Consider the following 20,949-nt stretch of genomic DNA (forward strand, 5'->3'; position numbering starts at 1 on the left):
TCTGCTATTGCATAATGTGCCTTGAGAAATCAGCGTGGTGCTAGTCTTCTACCTGGTTCTCATTTCAGATTACTAGCCTGGACTAGTCTTCTACCTGGTTCTCATTTCAGATTACTAGCCTGGACTAGTCTTCTACCTGGTTCTCATTTCAGATTACTAGCCTGGACTAGTCTTCTACCTGGTTCTCATTTCAGATTACTAGCCTGGACTAGTCTTCTACCTGGTTCTCATTTCAGATTACTAGCCTGGACTAGTCTTCTACCTGGTTCTCATTTCAGATTACTAGCCTGGACTTGTTTTCAAGCGTGCTTTTCTCAAGGGGCACTGGGGCCAGCACCTACAGTACAAGCTGACCCATTGCACTTTGTTCATTTATTGCCACTGGATTTCTAATGCCCGAAAGCTGGCATTGCATAACACTAAATGAGACATGGCTAACAGGCTATGCTCTCAGGTTTTATATCCTAAAATGCTACAGTAATTAATCCTTAATCTAACCTCTTGCATGATCCCATGGCTAACAGGCTATGCTCTCAGGTTTTATATCCTAAAATGCTACAGTAATTAATCCTTAATCTAACCTCTTGCATGATCCCATGCTCAATTGAAAAACAAAACCAGAACCTTTGTTAACACAACACACTCTTTAATATACATAATTCTGTCTATGTACAGTACCAATACCAGGTCAATAAGTTAAGTATACTATTCTCTTTTCATAATCAGTAGTTAGTAGGAAAATACAGTATCTCTTGGTACAATAGCAAAATAGTTAGTAGGAAAATACAGTATCTCTTGGTACAATAGCAAAATAGTTAGCAAATACCTGTAATGGACATTCTTTAATTCATATTATACCTATGATTTGAGGATAAATTATTATGTCTTTTGGGTTTGTCTTTAGCCACCAGTAAAAAGATGTAAGACCTACTTTTGGAGGGCACTATCAATTATAATTTCTTTTTAGATTCTTTTTAGATTACTGACAAGCCAAGATCACAGTGCTTTATGCAACTCTCATGTCTCTTACGAAGCAGGCCCACAGGGACCCCACTCAACTCAGCGCATTGTTTATTTAGCATGTGCTTTGGACTTCGTTTATGAATATCAATTAGGTCGCAATAGGCATGATAAAGAAACATTATGAGAGTATTTAGGGCCACAGCAATGCCCCTACTAGTCATTTCCTTTATATATATTTTTTTAATATTTGTGGTGGGATCACATGCCTCCTGTGCCCCCTGGGCCGGTCCTGTCTTAGATCACTGACAGGCCAAAGCCAATGTGCCAAATGCGACATTTGAGAATCTGGGGCCAGGGACTTGAGCACTGACGTGGTCCAAACAACTAGCATACATTCCTTCACACTAGGTTAGACCAAACCCTTTGGAATTCTCGATTGCCACAATCAAACGTTCTTTCAGCCTCTTTGGGCTTGTGTATTCAGGGAGGAGAAGCCTGTTGAAGCATGTCATTGCCGTAGGAAGTCTATCTGAATCTTGGCCATGCTTCTGGATGATAAATGTCAAGTTGGACAGCCCCTAATCAAACAGAATAACACACCAAAATCTTTAACATCACGGGTCTAGATAGAGGCATTCTCGGGTACCAAGGGCGTTGTGTCGAGGTCAGTTTAACAAGGCGTGAGTATCAGGAGGCTGAGGCCCTATGGGGGAGGGGGCCTCCCTCTCCCGCCCACTACCCCCTCCCTCCCCCCCGCCAGCCTTGTCCCGACACATTTCTTTTAGTGCATTTTAGTTTGTGGTAATGTGCCTCTGAAGATCAAGAGGCCCCATATAAACTCTCTAATTTCCAACACTTTCGCACCTAATAACAATGATCTTGAGCATCAGCCCAATTTATTTGTTATTAGTACCCGTAAAATTATGACCTTAGCAGATCACTTTTGCAGATAAATACAATATTTAGTCAAACGAAATGGAAAATAAACTTTTTTAAATATTTTTTTAATACAGACAGACCTTGAGTGGAACTCTGTCACTCCCTGTGACAAACATCAGAAGGGCTTTCTTCTGGTGGTTAGTCATCTCATTAAACACATTCCAGAACATCTTGATGGTGGAGTGCTGTGCTGAGTAGCCATCATCGTATGAAGCAGCCAATACAAGGTCACTGAAGTCCAGGACATGGTGACCGCAGATGAGTAGTTCCAGCTCATCCGCACAGAACAGGGTGAGGGCGGAGCCACCACAGACCTGTCAAGGGGGACAGGATAGGGCTGCTCAGTACTTAAGGACATTCTCCTTAGTATTTTTTTTTTAATATTAAGACAAGTTATGTGAAGTTCTTGAATACTCATCTAGAGACAAACTTGTATTTTGTTGAGGGATCTTGTTAAGTTAAAAAAAAACCCATAAATCAGAAAGAAAGAAAAGGAAACTGTGAACTCTACAGCATATAATATTGCAGCGTTTGTTCTTATATTTTGGCACAATATTTACAAAAAATGCTACTTTTTGTTGGCCTTTGATACCCCTGCTTCCACAGCTTTTGCAGATTTTTTTCAATTTTCTTAAATATACAAAATCCCTTAGCAAATTCAATAAAAAATATCGCAAAAGCTCCTACAAACCAGCCTATTAAAACAGATGCTTTATAAGACAGTGTTCTTCAAAAGGAAGAGACCAAAGATAAATATACAATGTGATGACATCCAAAACTTTAGATTTTTAGTAGGGTAGGGCATGTGGCAGCATATCCAGGATTTCTCAAAGGAATAGAGCCATCCCAATGTCAGGGGAACAATATATAAAACAGATACTTGGGAGTCTGAAGGGGAAATGGTTGTGTGCTGCTAGGGGTAGGGGGGTGCAGCTAGGGAAGACTACGGCTCCTCACCTTGTGGAAGCCAGCTGAGAAGGCATCAAACTGCTTGGCAACAGAGTCAACCAGGAGGTACTTGACGTACCGATGGACAAACTCTTCACGGTTTTCATTATTGACAGGAACCTCAGCACCATTTGGGATGAGCTCACGGTCACAGACCTTACCATATGACATGGCTGATACCTGCAATGCCAACAGAACCATAGTTGCCCGGGGGAAATTACAAATGCAACTTTGAAGTTCATAAAACTACTGTGATGTACTGTTCAGAAATGCTTTTTAGAAAAGGTCTCCACAGCTCTAATGCAGATGGGTTTTAATCAAAATCTTGTTTTTTTTTCATATTACCTTAAAAATGTCCATGTCAATTAACACTATTCTAATCAGCTTCTTGTTATATTTGATCAAGTCTTAAGAACCCTCAGGTTTCTAAGAGGGTCTAAACTCAATAAACAAATAGATATAAATTATGCTTTTTGGGGAATGTGGAGGTAGGGTGGGTTTGCAATAACAATTTTCAAAATGTGTCAGAAAACGGTATTCTGGTGTAGCAAATAACCAGATAAATATATATATATATGTGTGTATTCCAATGCATATGTAGAAAGTTATTAGATTGTTTTTCAATAAATGGCTAACACATGTGGGTACACTGTGGATGGGCCATACCTGGAAAGTATAGCAGAATGTGTCTTCCACGTCCCCCTCATACTCAAGAAGCTGCTTCAGGCTGTTGCCTAGTGATGGCTGAACGCCAATCAAATCCTCAAGACTTGGGGTCTGGCCTTGAAGCTTCTTGTAGATAACTTGGGGGAAGTGAATATCCAGGATGATGCCATTATAAATGGCCAGGCCAAGCACAATGCCAACTAACTCAAATTCTTTTAGAGATTCAAAGGATTCCCCATTGATCCACATGGTTCGACTCTCCTCAATGTAGGTAAACATACCATATCCTGGGGAAGGCCAGGAGAAAAAATGGAAAACTTCAGAAAAAAACACAATGAAATATAATAAAAGGCAGGGCTTTCTTAGAAATAATTTTGAATGAAAAAATTATAAAGACGGATTAAAACCTTTTATAAACAGCTGGATCATGAGCATGACCATGATGAGGACATGGTTATGAGTGATGATGATATATATTAAAGTTTATTATTGTTGATGATGACAGTGATGATTAAACATTAATGTTAATTCCATTCCTTTAATTTCAGGGGTAGTCCCAGGATTTTTCAAAGAGAAGCACTGACAAGTGGGAGCATCAATTACCGATCTTTGTGTGGGCCAGGATCTTGAGGGCACAAGCCACTGTGGCTATTTTTAAGCCAAAACAATTGCCACACTGTTGATGAATTAGCCACAACCGAGGTGCTATAGCAAATAATTTAATCAAAATACCTTATTGGTCTCTTTAATTTTGCGACATTTAAGCCCCACAAAATCCTTTTCCTACGAACTTTTATATCACACAATTCAATACCCTTTCCGTTTTGTTTCCCTTGTTGTTGTTTTTTTGACGACCAAGACAAACACGATTAAGAACTTATTATTGTTAACTTTTGTCTCACAGCTTAGATGTATGTAAATGTGTTAGAAAATATCACCAAGCACAGTACGATTTCTACACTTTTGTTTTGTTGTAATGTTTAATGAAATTCTCGAAGAAATGCGTTTTTGAAATTTTTGCAAAATTAAAAATGATTTTGCACCCAAATCGCAAAATCTCACCAAATATGCTGATCCTTTTTTGCCAAATTAAGTGCCCGCAAAACATAGTAACAATATGGTAACCAATAGTAACCAGAGATAGTCAAGAATTATCCTCTTCGTGAAAATACAATGTTACCTGGAACTAGGAAATGGCGCAAAGCGCAAAAGAGTTCAGTCTTCATCCTGTGTTTTTCCCATTTGCGATTTTCATTAGTACTTATGGTATCTTGACATATTAGGATATGATTTCGAGGTGAAAGATCATGATTCAAAATTCACAAGTATATGAAACATTCCCCACTGTGGAGAACATAGTTAGCAATAGAGTTCGCCACATGGGGGAGGAATTCGCCTTTGCGAAGTGGCGAGCACTAGCAGAGCCGAAGAATAAAACATATTGCAGAGGGTAAAAGTGACCTGACCTGGTTCAAAGATGCTATCAACAATCATGTGGAAGAACTCCTTCTGAAGTCCACCCATGTCAAGGCCCAACTCCCCGCCACCAACATACTTAATCTTCAGTGGTTTCTTTAAATCATATTCCTGCAATATGCAACATTGAGAAAACAGAATGATTTTGATGCTAATTCCCTGAATAATTTCTTAAATTTTTAAAAATATGTCTGCCATGCAAATTATCAATGTTACCATTTCAACAAACAGTATAATCCAAGATACCTTAAAACAATGTAAAATAAGAAATGAAAATGGAAAAGTATGTAAACCTGTGTAGCAAAATGTATGTTGGCTGCTCAAAGTTCTAATGAAATTTTCTATGAAATCAAGGGGGGGGGGGGGGAGATGGGAAAGTCATGCCTGTAATTTAACCATCAATTTGTGTCTCCTGGATTCCTGGATTCTGCTTCAATCTAAAGTTAATACCTTGAGGTGAATCTGGCTAAGTGTGTCCCTGATGAGGTGGTCCCTGCGCACTTCTAACACCAGGAAAGGGCACATGGCAGCCTTGACTCCATCGTTTAGCTTCTTGCTTTTCTCTGTCTCCTCAAAGATCCTCTGCACTTGCTGTACCCGTGCCTGGTGAACTATAGCATTCTGGTACTCCACGCGCATCTGCCATACCGCATCAATGTGCATAACTCTGACCTGTACAGACATCCCAGAAGGTAGGGTGTAACTTAATATCCACTATAGAAAGTATTATATGTGGTTAATCAGCAATCAACATACAATAGAAAGTATCATAATCATCAACATAAGAGGCATAGCATGTGAGTAATAATCAATGTAGGAGGTATCATGAGAGTTGATCACAAACATTAGGTATAGGAGATATCACAGTAGGAGATATCATATGCATTTATAATCAACATAAAAGGTTTCATGTGAGTAAATCATCTGTGCAAGTTGGTAGGACCATCATTTTTTTTGCATATCTGCACTCAGTAATTTTACCTAACAGAGATAAACAAAATCATTTTTCTAAGTTCTTAAAATTTTGGTGTTTCTTATGCAATGTGAAAACCAATGAAACAGCCTTTTGGAACTTTAAATTATACTTTACCTTTGAGGCAGGGTCAAGCAAAAAAGGAAAATCCAAGATGCAGAGACTATCCTTGTCTGTAGAATAACCAGGAAGCTTGGAAAGCCTAAAAACATGGTAAGAATTGTTAACAACATGCCACCTCAAAAAATGCAAAGCAGTTTTCTCAGGGGTACACCCAGCCTGCCTTAAAAAGCTTAAAACTGATTAAAACTATTAAATAAATCCCCTCAAAAATACAAAACAGTTTTCTCAGGAGCAGATCCCACAATTGGAAGGGGGGCAAATATCCCCCCCCCCCCCCCACACACACACACACACACACCACCAGGATCCATCACTGCTTACTAAATATTACCTTCTTGCCATCTGCCAGTTGCCATACTCCTTTTTGAAGTCAAGCTTCTTTGAGAGCTCATCGCAGTAGAACACAGAGAGCTGGAAAGAGGTCTTGTCAGGTCTCGAAGAGCCTTGTATGACTTTGTATGCATCAAAAAAGATACCAATGACTTTGCAGATCTCCATCAAGTGTGACTCAGATGACTGGCTGGGGTGGACATGACTTCCAAGGAACCCACAAAATACCTAACACAGCATACAGTAATAAAGACATATCAAGTGGCTTTTGCATTAATTACAGAAAAAAACTCTAAAACTCAAAGGGTCAATTTTCTTTGCTGAAGGTTGTACAGCATCTTTCCACATAACAACTCCCTAAATTGTACTGCCTACTTATAGTAGGTTGGAAAATGAACTTACCCTTGTAAGTCTTGAGAAATTTTCATGGTCATATTGTGCTAGAATTCCAGTAAGAGCTTCTTTTGAACCTGGCGGCAACGCATTCAACACTTGGCACAGCTTACGTAACAAGTCCTGGGATTTGTGAAGTAGAGGATTTTCCATAAGAATCACTAGCTGTTGAACCTCATCTACCTTCACAACTTGTGATGAAAGTGTTATTAGATGGATCTCAGTGGCATTGAGTAATGGACCAGCAAATGCTTCCTGAGGCTCAAGTGCTAGTAGCATTTCATAAGCTTTATGGACAGCGGAAACATCAAGTTCAGTGGATTCATGATAGCTCTCCTTTTTGAAGCTCTCATTAAGAGCCTGAATAGAGCTGAAAACTGTCCGTATTGTATTTAGAAGGAATGCAGGATCTTTGCATTGGTTGTAGTTCTCAATGCTTGATTCCAATGTTGGCAATGTGAGGTGGGTTAAGGAAAACTCTTGTATGTATGTTGGGGACATCTCAAGAGCACACTCTTTCTCAAAATCCTCAATAGTTGAGAACTCATTTAGCGATGATGTTGAGGCTAATAATTCAGGAGGAATATCAGTCAAATTAGTCACCAAATTGCCAGATAGATTATGCTTTGATGAAGTCACATCAGAGTTTCTTCTCAATACTGAAATGGAACCCAAGTCTTGTGCTGTAACTAAACTGTCTTTAGAGGCATGGAAACTGCGTACTTTGCCATCAAATTGACCACTAACAATGTCCCTCAATTGAGAAGAGAAAATGTCGGAATGACTTTGATTTGAGAGGCTTGTCCTTGCAAGTGATATTTCCTTACTCATAGCATGGAGATTGCCCATTGAGCCTATCAAACTAGCAACACTATTGGTCCGTCCCAGAACAGCCAATCCAACACCCTCTGGCTGCGTAAACAATGTCTGGAATGGAGTTGTGCTGAATAAACAATGAAGGAAAGGTCGTGGTTTGTCTGGCTCACCCTCAAATAATTTCTCTGGAAATCTTTTTCTCTGATTATCAACACAGAAATACTTTCTATTACGGGATGCAAGCTCAATGCTTACAATCGCAGCCAGTTGTGGGGTGAAACTACTCGCTAACTCACCAGAATAACAAAATCTATTTGTACAACTGTCACTACCACATCCTACCGTCAGCTGGTAGAAATACCGTTGCACAAGTTCTTCAAATTGTCTTTTCACAACCGCAAAACTAGTATTCGGTTGGTCATAACTGCGTGGAAGGACGGCCTCTTTAAGCGATAAGTTTGTATCTGATAACGCAGCTAGGTTGCTGGCACTCAATGTTTTACCCGTAGCTTTCAGTGAGTTCAGTTGAGCCAAACTCGCGGCGCGCCGAGAGTTATCGAGAGTCAAATTCGAAAGCGAACCTGTAATGCTCGGCTCATCTCGTCGCAGTTTCGGCTGACTGGAATGTCGTGTCAGCTTATTGAATTGTGTTATCGATTCTCCTGTCTGAAGCGAATGTCGCTTGCTCTTACTGGGTATTCTAGGAGGTTTACCAGATACCATTGTTCCACGGCGCTCTTCATCTACTTCCATAGCGAAAATCAACTGGAAAATTCAAAGGACTCTTGCTCCACATCCTGACCTTGATGGCAACTACTCTCTTTTGGCATTAAGTTGCTAGGGTACATGATTTTCCCTTTGAACACTGCGCTGAACTCGTATAAATTCCAGAACAAAAAGACCGCCATCGCGTTACCGTAACGACGGTTTAGTTGGTCAGTGGACTCCCAAATCAAAGGGAACCCAAATTGTGTAATTCGAAATGTGTTCTTATCTTAAAAAAAGATACAAATATTCGTCATTTTTCAATAAAATCAATCATTAACCTTAACTACGTAGTTTTGGTTTATCTCTCCATAGCAATATGCTGTGGCTTGCCCTCTATCAATGTGTCACACCTTTTGCGCGGGTTTCCTGCGTATCCCATATATGGAAACCGGCTACGCGGCAACATATTTGCATTTCAAGGGAAAAACTTCGATAGAGAAACATGGCTAAAGTGGTGGGTTTTATTATTTTCTTTTTCAATTTTACAACATATAGGCCCTAAGCATTTAAATGTTAGTTGATTTTTGTCGACCATAGGAATTATTTATTTTGTTCCCTTTTCCGGTGTCAAGTAAAGTAGTGCCATGTCTTGAACACATCCACTCTGTGGTCGTTGACAAAAGGATTCGTCCTTTAGAACATTTAGATCATTTTTTTTAAATAGTCCAAGGGTTCTGTTCTGACACTCTTTCCCTCTTGGACGGTTCTTATGGTCGGGTAGTTTTTGCTATTTTGTGCCTCTATGGGTGGTAGGTATCCTATCTGTACACTATATACTTGATCACCACTAGCTATAAAGAACTAAAGTACGAGGGGTAGGGGCAGCCACGCCCCTTCTGGTCATTTCCTTAGATATTTTTTAAATATTAGGGGGGGACATGCCCCCAGTGCCCCACCCCCTGCTCAGGCCCTGTAAGATGCCCCTACCAGGACCCTTCCAGGATTTTGAGCAGGGTGGTTCGTTTAACCATTTCAGCCGACCAAATATCCGGTATACCCCTCTCCTCGCCTTATTGCTTCAGGCAATCAGTCTTGTATTTAAAATGTTATTAAAAGGGTACTTTTTAACATATAGCGATAATAATGAAGATAATTATTATAAAAAGATTTCTATAGTATTTTAAAGACATATTGATGTGCACGGTATATCTTCGGCCAAACGTTATATATTTTTGTTTGCTATGAGTGGACCTTCAAGCCGGGTGGGGGGGGGGGGTCCGAACCCCCCTGGCTACGGGCCTGCCTACTCAACACCCCTTCCTAGCAAAAGGCTAAAGCCTAGTGGGTGTTATGATCAACGATGCAAGACTGTAAGACTGTAAGGATTTATTTACCCCTACCAAATAAAGCATAGAAGACTGATGTTGCCAATCTGTAACCATTGAATCTTGGAACATTGCTGCACAAGGCAGGGAGGTATCCCTTAAAATCATGCTAGATATCTAAGATAATTTTTGTTTCAAATTATCACAGGATAGCATGGACAGGATTACTTTATTTGATGCTGATGTTTTGAAAGAGATTGACTACAGCAAGGGGGACTGCAAGATGAATCAATATGGCTTGTCATGTGAGAGTCCAGGGGAGGACTTAAGATTGCGACCGTTAGCTAGTGATGATTATGACAAAGGTATATCTTTGGCAAACAGTTCCAACAACAGCTCCTAGACAACAGGGATAATAAAATAACTGTCTAGTGCTTACTTTTCCTTCTCGTTACTACTTTCTTAGGTTTTATGGATCTTTTATCACAACTAACAAAAATTGGAAATGTAACAGAGGAGAAATTCCTTAGTAAGTATGACTATTTTCTTTACTTGGTTTTGGATAATAAAATGACTCTTTAAATTTGATTCTTTCCCAGAGCGTTTTAATGCCATGCGAGATCATCATGGAACCTACTATATCATTGTGGTGGAGAACACCAAGGCCGATAAGATACTCGCAAGTGGGTCATTGATTGTGGAACAAAAGTTTATTCACGAAATAGCTCTGGTTAGTAGACTTAGTATTAAAAGAAATGTTTGTTTAAAAAGTTAAGTATAATTTTAAACAATATTTTTGTTATTTATTTATATTTATTTGTTGTCTTTCATTATTTATTTTCTAAATGGTTTGCTCACATTTGTTACCTTTGCTTGCAGCGGGGAAGAATTGAGGACATAGTCGTGGATGACAGTTGCAGAGGACGACGAATTGGGCAATTGTGAGTACTTAGATTAATCATATTAAAATATTAATATAATCATCAAGTTATCATTTGGGCCCAGAATTAGGAACATAAATTACGAGGCAGTATTAGGTGGTAACTACTGATGGAAACAGATGGAAGCAATTTCTGCTAGTGTATTTGTGGCTGAGAGAAATGCCATCTCAAATAAGATACATTTTTTTTTCTTCTAGGATTGTTGAAACTCTGTTGCTACTTAGTGAGAAACTAGGCTGTTACAAGACAAGTCTAGAGTGTCGTGACCCTCTTCTTGGCTTTTACAAGAAGTTTGGGTTTCAAGAGGAGAAGGACCAAAATCATCTGATAAAAAGGTTTTTCCATTGATAATCAGATAGCTTCAGTAGTTAGGCTAAATAGATGCAAGGCTGTAAAGTTGTAAATAATTGAGATCACCAAGTACAGATAACATCCTAAAAGGTTGCTACAGAAGTGGTTTCTCGTGATTAGTGGCCTGTGTTTGTAAGTTTTAAATTAGTTCTCCTTGAGAGGAATACTGACAAACCAGGCAACTGTAGAGAGGACTAATGCTAGGAGGTCTGTGCCACATACTAGCAGTTCCTTTTATACCTTAAGTTGAACTTATGAGGGCTCAAGAAAGACTGCAAATAATGCTATTTATGGATGGTGATATTAAGGTTACCATAGATACTGTGAAGAGCACAAGGGGAATGTATCTCTACCCTAACCTTTTTTTCCTATTGAACAATCATTTATCTTAGAATTTTTGCTTATGAAAATAGTGGTTATGAATTGGGTCATTGAAGGATTATCATAAATAATATCCTTTTTCCATGTGAGGTGACTGTACGGCCTCCTCAGCAGCAATTGCTGGCTTGTGCCTACTTATTACAGGAGTTATCATACAGGTAAATATTATTATCATTTAATAAAGCAAATTATGCTGCTAAATGCACAATTGTAATGTATATATATTTATTAAGGGGGTTTTAAGGTATTTTTGAGAATCAGTTTTAACTTGCTACACTTGAAAACAGTATGATTTTCAAACATCAATAAAAGTTAGATAAATTTGTACCCTAAGAGACTTTGTGCAAATAAAAAAAACTGTAACATTTTCAAGAAAAGCCTTCAAAAAAAGTCATTTTAATGGATTTGATGGCCATTGTGATAACCATTGTGCTGGCAGAGAGATATCAGTAGTTACATGTGAAGCGCTTCAAAGAGGAAATACAATGTATTCAAATTGAGCAAAATATAAACAAAACAAAGGTTTTTTTGATATGTTTCTGTTTATTTGCTTGCAAGAGATGCATGACTGGATAGAGTTATACAAAGTAGTGAAACTTGTTACTAGTTGCAGCCTAGTACAGTCAAAGGAATGACCAAAGCTCGAAACTTCAGAGAAACTACTCTGTTTTTAAAGCATAAAAAATGCCATTGCAACCTTGTGTTATCTCCCTGACTCCACCATGCCTATTCAGTCACTCTACAGCTAGTTGGTAGATTATCTAGTTATAGGCCTTTCTCTCAATTTCACATCTTATACTTGGCTTTTTTGATGTACTCAACCCTCTTAGTTTAGGATAAGATGAATAAATTACATAATTATACAATTGACACTGTCATTTCAGATTAAAATATATATACCAAGAAAATATTTTACATCCCCATGTGTCCATTCTAGGCTTGACCATTACGCCAGGAAACGAATGCTCATCTTGGCATTCAAATCAACGTCTTCCATCACCTGAAAAATATAATAAAACAAACTGGTTATTAGATGGTGGTGACTGGTGATGAAAGTGTCTGTTCTGTAGCCTGGCTGTGGATTGGTGCACATGGTTATTATAAGTGGTAGTATTATATGGAAGAGAGGAGTATGCAGTACCATGGGAAGTACTCAGCAGTAGATAATTGATGTTAAACAGATGGTGAGTAGGCACGTGTCCAGAGGGGGTGGGGGGGTGCGGACCCCACCCTGCTCATGTGAAAAGAGGAGTTTGACGCCTGCATTTTTCTCTAGACACACTCCTGGTGTGTGAGTTTGAGTAAGTCACAGATAAGGCACACGTACACAGTGCAGAATTGCTAATAGATAATGCACACGTACACAGCGCAGAATTGCTAATAGATAAGGCACACGTACACAGCGCAGAATTGCTAATAGATAAGGCACACGTACACAGTGCAGAATTGCTAATAGATAAGGCACACGTACACAGCGCAGAATTGCTAATAGATAAGGTACACGTACACAGCGCAGAATTGCTAATAGATAAGGCACAGGTACACAGTACAGAATTGCTAATAGATAAGGCACACGTACACAGTGCAGAATTGCTAATAGATAAGGCACATGTACACAGTGCAGAATTGCTAATAGATAAGGCACACGTACACAGTGCAGAATTGCTAATAGATAAGGCACACAGTGCAGAATTGCTAATAGATAAGGCACACATACACAGTGCAGAATTGCTAATAGATAAGGCACACGTACACAGTGCAGAATTGCTAATAGATAAGGTATACAGTGCAGAATTGCTAATAGATAAGGCACACGTACACAGCGCAGAATTGCTAATAGATAAGGCACACGTACACAGCGCAGAATTGCTAATAGATAAGGCACACGTACACAGCGCAGAATTGCTAATAGATAAGGCACACGTACACAGCGCAGAATTGCTAATAGATAAGGTACACGTACACAGCGCAGAATTGCTAATAGATAAGGCACAGGTACACAGTGCAGAATTGCTAATAGATAAGGCACACGTACACAGTGCAGAATTGCTAATAGATAAGGCACACGTACACAGTGCAGAATTGCTAATAGATAAGGCACACGTACACAGCGCAGAATTGCTAATAGATAAGGCACACGTACACAGTGCAGAATTGCTAATAGATAAGGCACACGTACACAGTGCAGAATTGCTAATAGATAAGGTACACGTACACAGTGCAGAATTGCTAATAGATAAGGCACACGTACACAGTGCAGAATTGCTAATAGATAAGGCACACGTACACAGTGCAGAATTGCTAATAGATAAGCCACACGTACACAGTGCAGAATTGCTAATAGATAAGGCACACGTACACAGTGCAGAATTGCTAATAGATAAGGTACACGTACACAGCGCAGAATTGCTAATAGATAAGGCACACGTACACAGTGCAGAATTGCTAATAGATAAGGCACACGTACACAGTGCAGAATTGCTAATAGATAAGGTACACGTACACAGTGCAGAATTGCTAATAGATAAGGCACACGTACACAGCGCAGAATTGCTAATAGATAAGCCACACGTACACAGTGCAGAATTGCTAATAGATAAGGCACACGTACACAGTGCAGAATTGCTAATAGATAAGGCACACGTACACAGTGCAGAATTGCTAATAGATAAGGCACACGTACACAGTGCAGAATTGCTAATAGATAAGGCACACGTACACAGTGCAGAATTGCTAATAGATAAGGCACACGTACACAGTGCAGAATTGCTAATAGATAAGGCACACGTACACAGCGCAGAATTGCTAATAGATAAGGCACACGTACACAGTGCAGAATTGCTAATAGATAAGGCACACGTACACAGTGCAGAATTGCTAATAGATAAGGCACACGTACACAGTGCAGAATTGCTAATAGATAAGGCACACGTACACAGCGCAGAATTGCTAATAGATAAGGTACACGTACACAGCGCAGAATTGCTAATAGATAAGGCACAGGTACACAGTGCAGAATTGCTAATAGATAAGGCACACGTACACAGTGCAGAATTGCTAATAGATAAGGCACACGTACACAGCGCAGAATTGCTAATAGATAAGGTACACGTACACAGCGCAGAATTGCTAATAGATAAGGCACAGGTACACAGTGCAGAATTGCTAATAGATAAGGCACACGTACACAGTGCAGAATTGCTAATAGATAAGGCACATGTACACAGTGCAGAATTGCTAATAGATAAGGCACATGTACACAGTGCAGAATTGCTAATAGATAAGGCACACGTACACAGTGCAGAATTGCTAATAGATAAGGCACACGTACACAGTGCAGAATTGCTAATAGATAAGGCACACGTACACAGTGCAGAATTGCTAATAGATAAGGCACACGTACACAGTGCAGAATTGCTAATAGATAAGGCACACGTACACAGTGCAGAATTGCTAATAGATAAGGCACACGTACACAGTGCAGAATTGCTAATAGATAAGGTACACGTACACAGCGCAGAATTGCTAATAGATAAGGCACAGGTACACAGTGCAGAATTGCTAATAGATAAGGCACACGTACACAGTGCAGAATCGCTAATAGATAAGGCACACGTACACAGTGCAGAATTGCTAATAGATAAGGCACACGTACACAGTGCAGAATTGCTAATAGATAAGGCACACGTACACAGTGCAGAATTGCTAATAGATAAGGCACACATACACAGTGCAGAATTGCTAATAGATAAGGCACACGTACACAGTGCAGCATTGCTAATAGATAAGGCACACGTACACAGCGCAGAATTGCTAATAGATAAGGCACACGTACACAGTGCAGAATTGCTAATAGATAAGGCACACGTACACAGTGCAGAATTGCTAATAGATAAGGCACACGTACACAGTGCAGAATTGCTAATAGATAAGGCACACGTACACAGCGCAGAATTGCTAATAGATAAGCCACACGTACACAGTGCAGAATTGCTAATAGATAAGGCACACGTACACAGTGCAGAATTGTTAATAGATAAGCCACACGTACACAGTGCAGAATTGCTAATAGATAAGCCACACGTACACAGTGCAGAATTGCTAATAGATAAGGCACACGTACACAGTGCAGCATTGCTAATAGATAAGGCACACGTACACAGTGCAGAATTGCTAATAGATAAGGCACACGTACACAGTGCAGAATTGCTAATAGATAAGGCACACGTACACAGCGCAGAATTGCTAATAGATAAGCCACACGTACACAGTGCAGAATTGCTAATAGATAAGGCACACGTACACAGTGCAGAATTGCTAATAGATAAGGCACACGTACACAGTGCAGAATTGCTAATAGATAAGGCACACGTACACAGTGCAGAATTGCTAATAGATAAGGCACACATACACAGTGCAGAATTGCTAATAGATAAGGCACACGTACACAGTGCAGCATTGCTAATAGATAAGGCACACGTACACAGCGCAGAATTGCTAATAGATAAGGCACACGTACACAGTGCAGAATTGCTAATAGATAAGGCACACATACACAGTGCAGAATTGCTAATAGATAAGGCACACGTACACAGTGCAGCATTGCTAATAGATAAGGCACACGTACACAGCGCAGAATTGCTAATAGATAAGGCACACGTACACAGTGCAGAATTGCTAATAGATAAGGTACACGTACACAGTGCAGAATTGCTAATAGATAAGGCACACGTACACAGCGCAGAATTGCTAATAGATAAGGTACACGTACACAGCGCAGAATTGCTAATAGATAAGGCACACATACACAGTGCAGAATTGTTAATAGATAAGCCACACGTACACAGTGCAGAATTGCTAATAGATAAGGCACAAGTACACAGTGCAGAATTGCTAATAGATAAGGCACACGTACACAGTGCAGAATTGCTAATAGATAAGGCACACGTACACAGCGCAGAATTGCTAATAGATAAGGCACACGTACACAGTGCTGAATTGCGAACATTGACAGAGTGAGCTGACCTTCTTGAGCTCAGCAAATGATATCAACTTATCCCCATCCGTATCGGCATCGCTTATGGCACGGTCGGCAATTCCTGTAAGATGCTCATCACTGATAGTAACACCCACCATCATGTGGAGAATCTGTCATAGCCAAGATCCAATATTACAATAATATCCTAGATACATGGAGAATCTGTCATAGCCAAGGTCCATTAAAAGTATCAATAAAAGTCTTCAATTGTGGATGGTTATTTTAAAATTTTCTTATAACAAGTTCCTTGTATTTTCAATGTACACTAACATTTTTTAAGGATTTTGAAAGAATCTTGTCCAACAAACCCAACTTCAAAATCATAATCCCAGCTCATTTGCAAATAGTGAATTGACCAGATGACAATGGTTCATACTCACTGCAATCAGGTCAGTCTTAGAGATATAGCCATCACTATCAATGTCATATATTCTGAAGGCAACTGTAATAAAACAGCATACAGATGAGGCATTCACTGGATGAATATAAAAGTCATTTGTGATTTTTCATAGTTTGGGGCATTCAATTAAAGCCGCATTGTCACCAGTTTACTACCGGTTGATTACGCAACAATCTCAAATGACTTTTAATGAAAAACGCGAAAAATATTTCAAAATATCGAAAGCAGTGTGTTTATAGAAGTTCCTTTGAGGATGTGATTGATAATTTAGAGTGGATGGCCTGTTTAATATCTCGGATTTTAATCAATCAATGGTTTATTCCTCCCTTTTGCAGCTAAGGGCTGAGTTACAGGGCCGTCAGCTGGACACAAATAATAATTATTACATTTGAAATTTAAATGACACAAAGTCGTTCATGCAGTTTGTCCTCGCCACAGTCGGGAGAATTGACTGGTAACCGAAGCATATGACACGACCGTACACGAGCGTAGGACACGACCATTGATTGATTGATTTTAATAGATTCTTTTGGCTTTAAACGGTTGAGGGTTCCGTCGGACCTCCAGAAGTAAACTGGTGACAATGCGGCTTTAAATGTCTTGGCTATCAAGAGCTGTTGGGTATTATCATTAATAAAATCATGGGAATCTAAAGAGAATAGGTATACATACATCCTAACCAAAGCAAGACTTCAGACTTACATTTCAGCTTTTCTTCTCTTGTGTTCAGAGGGTTGGGCGAGTGTCCATGGAAGGGTCTGAAGTGGGCAAGTGTCCGCACAAACTGCTTGAAGTTACACTGTTCTTGCAATCCTCTGAAAACATCAAATATTCTTATCAGAGTGTTACCTTGTAGATTTGTCTTTCTGTTTGTTTTGTTTGAAAAGAAGAGGGTGTACCAATCACTGCGTCAGAACTGTGTATATTTTACCGTAGTTGCTTTACTACCTCACCCCATTTGAAGAACCCTTTTCCTAGAGCCCCCTACCCTCCCTCTATTAAGAGGCCACCAGCTAATTTGCTTTTTGAAATTTTGAAATTTTTGAAATTTAAGGAATTTTTGCCACACTTAGCCAAACACTACAAATTGCATCTCAGCATAGCATTCTAGATACTCCAAAACTGATATTCCATTTTGTTGAATGTGCTGATTTCAATATCACACGTGAGCTTGTAACACAGAGCTCCACATATACAGATGCTATTCAAGGCCCTGTTTACATAAAAATGGGATGTAACCACCCCTCCCTAGGGACAACCTTCCTAGAAGTATTAAGATGATACATGTTTACATGTACTATTCCACCCTCCCTAGGGACAACCTTCCTAGAAGGATTAAGATGATACATGTTTACATGTACTATTCCACCCCTCCCTAGGGACAACCTTCCTAGAAGGATTAAGATGATACATGTTTACATGTAATATTCCACCCTCCCTAGGGACAACCTTCCTAGAAGGATTAAGATGATACATGTTTACATGTACTATTTCACCCTCCATAGTAAGCTAAATTGATAATTGACCCTAGACCCCCCCCCCTCCCCATCAGGTAGGGTTATCTCAAATTGATGTGTTCACAAGGGCAAAAGCTGAGGTAGTGAGGTCTCCCTCACAAGTGAGTCAAAATACGTACAAAAAGAACCAAGGAACTGAGTAGGGGCACCCCCTTCTTATGAAACCCCCTAACGGGCAAGACCATGCGCAATGCTGTGGGAACAAAGGGTACTTACGCTTCTTCCTGGTTCATGAAAAATGCATCCACTATTCTGTCACCCAGTGGGTTTATTGCCAATTCTGGTATTCTAAGAAAGTCCTCTCGCCTAAAATGTTTATTATAATTTGTGAGAAGAGGATTTCAGCCATAGTTTATTGCTACTTATGCACTATTCATTTGAAACCCCCAACCCCATGGTCCAGGGAAGTGTGGGGTTAACATGGAAAGATAAAGGCTTATTTCAGATGACTTGTTGTCGGGTAGTTGCCTGTAGCTTGCATCCAGAGGGGTAGGGGCATTTGACTGCAGTTTTGTCCCGTGGGGGGTGGGGCTTTTCGCAGTTTTGTACAGGGTCAAAGTCAAATCCCCCACTCTTCCCCGGGACCATGGGGGTGGGGTTTCAATTGACAAGTGCATTAAAATGTTTATCAAAGCAAATAGATAGGAGGCAGTTCGCATAGTTTTACACCAGAAATGTCTCATCTTTTTTTCGGTACTCACGTGAGAGTCCCTTGATTTGCCTTATCGAGATTTGAGAATCGGCTGTATAATCTTGAGATCTGCTTGGGTGAGACTTGAATAAAGCAAAAGTAATATATCAATGATTCTTTAGTGGATTCTATTATCAAAACTTACTTTCTCGTAATGCATTGCAAGAGAACAACATTTGAGGCCATCTTACATCCTGTTTCGCGCTGAATCTCCGCAAGATCTTCCTCTTGAAGGAGCGAGGAAGACTTGAGGCCCATTTTTAAATAACTTGGAGGTACGTCTGGGTCGAATTTAGGGATATTACAAGGAAGTCTTGAACAACTATGATGAGTCAGCCATCTTGGATTTCCTTTCTACAAACTGAAATAATTCGGTTCCAGTACTCCCTATGAAATTAACACAGCATTCCCACCGGTGATACAAGTCACCGCCAGAGCAAAATAAACCAAGACTTATGGAAAGTTGAAATACTGTGTCCATCAAGAAAAAGTTGCAAATTAATTCCTTACTTTGAAAATGGTTTGTACGGTGGTATTTTCTTTTTTTTTCTGGGGAATGGGGGCGCGGTGGGGCATAGCATCAGTAAAGAATCAAGCAGTAGCGGACATGTACAGGACCCGAAACGATCCCCAGGAGTCCCCGAAATCTACCAATCATCATTTCGGGTCCTGTGCAGATCTAGGGGGAGGGTTTAGGGGCTCTTAACCCCCCTCCCCCGCCCCCTTTGGGCTTCCAGAAAGCCAAATGTAACAAAAAAAATACCCCCTCCCCCCCTTTGTCACTGAGCCAAACCTCCCATTTTTAGCGAAATGCTAGATGCGCCCCTGTCAAGTGTTTGGGAGGACGTTGCTTGGCAACACACTAATTGGCAACATTGTAGTGGTGGGACGAGCTGTTTGGGAGGACGTTGCTTCCACACACACTTATTGGCAACATTGTAAAGTTGGGACGAACTGTTTGGGAGGACCTTGCTTGGCAACACACTAACTGGCAACATTGTAGTGGTGGGACGAACTGTTTGGGAGGACGTTGCTTCCACATACGCTAATTGGCAACATTATAGTGGTGGGACGAACTGTTTGGGAGGACGTTGCTTCCACATACACTAATTGGCAACATTGTAGTGGTGGGACGAACTGTTTGGGAGGACGTTGCTTCCACACACACTAATTGGCAACATTGTAGTGGTGGGACGAACTGTTCGGCAAGAAATTGTCCCGCGAGGCGTTGTACTTATCCGTGACGAGAAGCTCACACCAGAACTTGCTCGACGCCACATTGACAGGGAGAAACACGAGTGGTGATCTAAGCACTCTAGTCAGCAAAAGGCAGGGTTGCAGCCCTGTAATAAATATTCCTGTTTTGACATTTATTTTCTCGACAAAAATATGTGACTTCGCACGTAATGCTAGACTCAAATGAAAGCGAGCACGAAGTAGTTTCACTCCGGTTTTCTTTCGGAAAAACTTGTAAGCGACACGTGTTTATGCGTTCGTTTCCGTCTATCGTTTCCTTTTGGTTTCGGTGTCACATCGCCAGGATATTGTAAGTTGGCCATCTTAATGGCTCAGTAATGGCAAACACGTTGTCATGACTGCATTCATTCTATTAGGTACTTTCTCCTAGTTTGTAGCGGATCTCTAATGAATTCCATGGGAGTTTCGATCAAGTTATTTGGTTCTTTCACCCATCCCCTTTCCCTGCCTGCAGGCCTGTGCAGGCCCGTGGCCAGGAGTTCGAGCGGGGTGGTTCGTTTTTCCATTTTAGCGGACCAAATTTCCGGTATACCCCTCTCCTCGCATTATTACATTAAGCAATCGATACTTCAAATAAATTCAATCTTGTATTTAAAATGTTACAACAGTCGCATTTTCCCAGAATTTTCAAGGGCCGTGTGGTGCTTTACCGAGCATTACACCCTATTTCCAGGCAAGCTGATTTCAGGGCGAAAGCTCGTTAAAAAGAAAAG

General features: G+C 40.2%; 3 protein-coding genes across 4 annotated transcripts; 1 reads left to right on the forward strand and 2 right to left on the reverse strand.

The window, feature by feature from the left end:
- Positions 1–629: 629 nt before the first annotated feature.
- Positions 630–8,690, reverse strand: LOC5511997 (probable E3 ubiquitin-protein ligase HECTD2). The gene is made up of 9 exons (XM_048730478.1): positions 6,821–8,690; positions 6,420–6,646; positions 6,083–6,167; positions 5,443–5,664; positions 4,983–5,103; positions 3,517–3,803; positions 2,860–3,030; positions 1,983–2,216; positions 630–1,541 (listed from the first exon to the last, which is right to left on the reverse strand). The coding sequence occupies exons 1-9, from the start codon at positions 8,378–8,380 to the stop codon at positions 1,368–1,370; spliced, it is 3,081 nt and encodes a 1,026-aa protein (XP_048586435.1). The 5' UTR covers positions 8,381–8,690; the 3' UTR covers positions 630–1,367.
- Positions 8,691–8,750: 60 nt separating this feature from the next.
- LOC5511959 (glucosamine 6-phosphate N-acetyltransferase) lies at positions 8,751–11,867 on the forward strand. Of its 2 annotated transcripts, XM_001632267.3 has the most exons (6): positions 8,752–8,849; positions 9,869–10,025; positions 10,127–10,189; positions 10,260–10,390; positions 10,540–10,601; positions 10,799–11,867. In XM_001632267.3, exons 1-6 carry the CDS (start codon positions 8,838–8,840, stop codon positions 10,947–10,949), a joined length of 576 nt encoding a protein of 191 aa, XP_001632317.3. In that variant the 5' UTR covers positions 8,752–8,837; the 3' UTR covers positions 10,950–11,867. The 2 variants fall into 2 exon arrangements, with proteins under 2 accessions (XP_048586438.1, XP_001632317.3); XM_048730481.1 differs by lacking the exon at positions 10,127–10,189 and having other exon boundaries at positions 8,751–8,849.
- LOC5511998 (calcineurin B homologous protein 1) lies at positions 11,857–19,348 on the reverse strand. The gene is made up of 7 exons (XM_001632316.3): positions 19,171–19,348; positions 18,990–19,062; positions 18,505–18,594; positions 17,474–17,586; positions 16,752–16,813; positions 16,359–16,481; positions 11,857–12,333 (listed from the first exon to the last, which is right to left on the reverse strand). The coding sequence occupies exons 1-7, from the start codon at positions 19,235–19,237 to the stop codon at positions 12,280–12,282; spliced, it is 582 nt and encodes a 193-aa protein (XP_001632366.1). The 5' UTR covers positions 19,238–19,348; the 3' UTR covers positions 11,857–12,279.
- Positions 19,349–20,949: the final 1,601 nt, after the last annotated feature.

This window comes from Nematostella vectensis, chromosome 7, assembly GCF_932526225.1.
Source record: "Nematostella vectensis chromosome 7, jaNemVect1.1, whole genome shotgun sequence".
Classification (NCBI taxonomy): domain Eukaryota; kingdom Metazoa; phylum Cnidaria; class Anthozoa; order Actiniaria; family Edwardsiidae; genus Nematostella; species Nematostella vectensis.